This window comes from Cebus imitator, unplaced genomic scaffold (assembly GCF_001604975.1).
Source record: "Cebus imitator isolate Cc_AM_T3 unplaced genomic scaffold, Cebus_imitator-1.0 Scaffold708, whole genome shotgun sequence".
Lineage (NCBI taxonomy): Eukaryota > Metazoa > Chordata > Mammalia > Primates > Cebidae > Cebus > Cebus imitator.
In genome coordinates, this window is record NW_016108023.1 from 1,206,707 (window position 1) to 1,209,195 (window position 2,489).

Here is a 2,489-nt window from a genome sequence, read left to right on the forward strand (position 1 = left end):
TCTATCTATCTATCTATGTGTCTATCTATCTATCTATCTCTCTCTCTCTCTCTATCATCTGATTCTACCTTTCTATTTATCTATCTATCGTCTATCATGTATCTATCATCTATCTACCTATAATCTAACTATCTATCATCTATCTAATCTATCATCTGTCTGATTCTCCCTATCTATCCATCTATCATCTCTCTCTCTCTCTCTAGGTATCTGTCTGTTCATCCATCCATCCATCCATCCATCCATCCATCCATCCATCCATCCAATCTATCTACCTATCTATCTATCCATCTGTCCATCCATCTATCATGTATCTACCTATTATCTATCTATCTGATTCTACCTATCTATTTATCTATCATCTATCTATCATGTATCTATCATCTATCTACCTATCATCTATCTAATCTACCATATATCTGATTGTACCTTTCTATCCATCCATCTATTATCTGTCTGTCTGTCTATCTATCTATCTATCTATCTATCTATCTATCTATCTATCTATTTATCTATCTATCTGTCTATGTCTATCATGTAGCTAAAATTCACCCATCAAGGCCTGGTGACGTGGCTTACCACTGTAATCCCACCACTTTGGGAGGCCAAGGTGGGCGGATCACTTGAGGTCAGGAGTTCGAGACCAGCCTGGCCAACATGGTGAAACCCATCTCTACCAACAATTTTAAGAACTGGCTGGCGTGGTGGCGGGCACCTGTGATCCCAGCTGCCGTGGAGGCCGAGGCAGGAGAATTGCTTGAACCTGGGAGGTGGGAGTTGCAGTGAGCTGAGATCGTGCCACTGCACTCCAGCCTGGGTGACAGAATGAGACTCCATCTCATAAAACAAAAGAAAAGAAAATACTAAAATAAAATAAAGTTCATCCATCATGTGTTTATCAAATCTGTATCAATGACATATCTGGCTACCATCTGTCACCCATGTATCTATCATCTGTTCATCTATCATATATATTTTTCATCTGTCATCGACCAATTCACCTATCAATCATCCATCAGTCATCAATCAGTCAATCATGTATTACCTATCCAACTGTGACTTCTTCATTTATCATTTTTTCATCTGTCATCTATCAATTACCACCTATCAATCACCTATCTGTCATCTACATATATCACGTTTTTTTTTTTTTTTTTTTTTTAAGACAGGGTTTCTCCATGTTGGTCAGGCTGGTCTCAAACTCCCGACCTCAGGGTATCAACCCGCCTTGGCCTCCCAATATGCTGGGATTGCAGGCGTGAGCCACCGTGCCTGGTCCCAAATATCATATATTTAAATAAAAATATACGCCGGACGCGGTGGCTTACGCCTGCAATCCCAGCACGTTGGGAGGCCGAGGTGGGCGTAGCAGAAGGTCAGGAGTTCGAGACCAGCCTGGCCAACATGGCGAAACCCTGTTTCTACTAAAAATACAAAAATTAGTTGGGTGTGCTGGTGGATGCCTGTCGTCCCAGCTACTCGGGAGGCTGAGGTGGGAGAATGGCTTGAACCCGGGAGGCCGAGGTTGCAGTGAGCCGAGATCACGCCACCGCGCTCCAGCCTGGGCGACAGAGCGAGACTCTGTTGCAAAAACAAAAGAAAACGAAGCCATAGAAAATGATATAACGGTCAACAGCATCATGAACAAAAATACAGCTTCCCACTGTGTCGGGGGCGGAGACGCGCCTGCTCTTCCTGCGCCCTCTGAGCCTCATGTGACTTCTTTCACCGTCAATATCTCTTCGCGGTAGACCTTCCCTTCCTCTGCGGCGAACTCCTCCCAGATGATCTGAAAAAAATGACGATGACTACGACCTCCACCTCCTGGGTTCAAGCAATCCTCCTGCCTCAGCCTCCCAAGTAGCTGGGATGACAGACGTCTGCCACCGTGCCCGGCTGACCCTTGTGTTTTTAGTAGAGAAGGCGTTTCGCTCTGTTTGCCAGGCTGGTCTCGAACTCCTGACCTCAAGGTGATTCCCGCCCCCCCGCCCCACCTCAGCCTCCCAAAGTGCTGGGACGACAGGTGTGAGCCACCGCGCCCCGCACGCGGGTGCTGATTTTCCTGGGGTGAAGATCTGAGACAGATCCACCCACGTGATCTCATGGTTGGCGATGACCACGGGGGCGTTGGGAAGAACTTCTGGGCCTGAAGTCAGGGCAGGGGACGGGACGTGCCAGGAAGACAAGGAGAGGTGACAGCCCGTAGCCATGGTCCCGGCAACTCGAGGTGGGGGACCCCTGGGGGTCAGTGGAAAGCAGGGGCCGGGGAGGAAGCTAGCATGGGGGTGGAAGGTAACAGAATGACAGATGGCCGGGGATGCAGGTGGGCCTCATCTAATCAGTTGAAGGTCCAAAGGGGAGGAGGGTAGGTGGGCCGCATCTAATCAGCCAAAGATCTAAGGGGAAGGATGGGCCTCATGTAAATAGTGGAAGATCTAAAGGGAGGGAATGGCCTCATCTAATCAGTCTAAGGCCTAAGGGGGGGAGGG

The 2,489-nt window shown here is 48.1% G+C and overlaps 1 protein-coding gene across 1 annotated transcript in view; it reads right to left on the reverse strand.

Annotated features, from left to right (window-relative positions):
* Positions 1 to 1,507: 1,507 nt before the first annotated feature.
* Positions 1,508 to 2,489, reverse strand: part of CSF2RA (colony stimulating factor 2 receptor subunit alpha) — a 16,171-nt gene continuing 15,189 nt past the window's right edge. Inside the window, exon 9 of the mRNA XM_017518855.2 lies at positions 1,508 to 1,789. Coding sequence (XP_017374344.1) covers positions 1,712 to 1,789 — 78 coding nt within the window. The 3' untranslated portion in view covers positions 1,508 to 1,711. The remainder of the gene's footprint in view (positions 1,790 to 2,489) is intronic.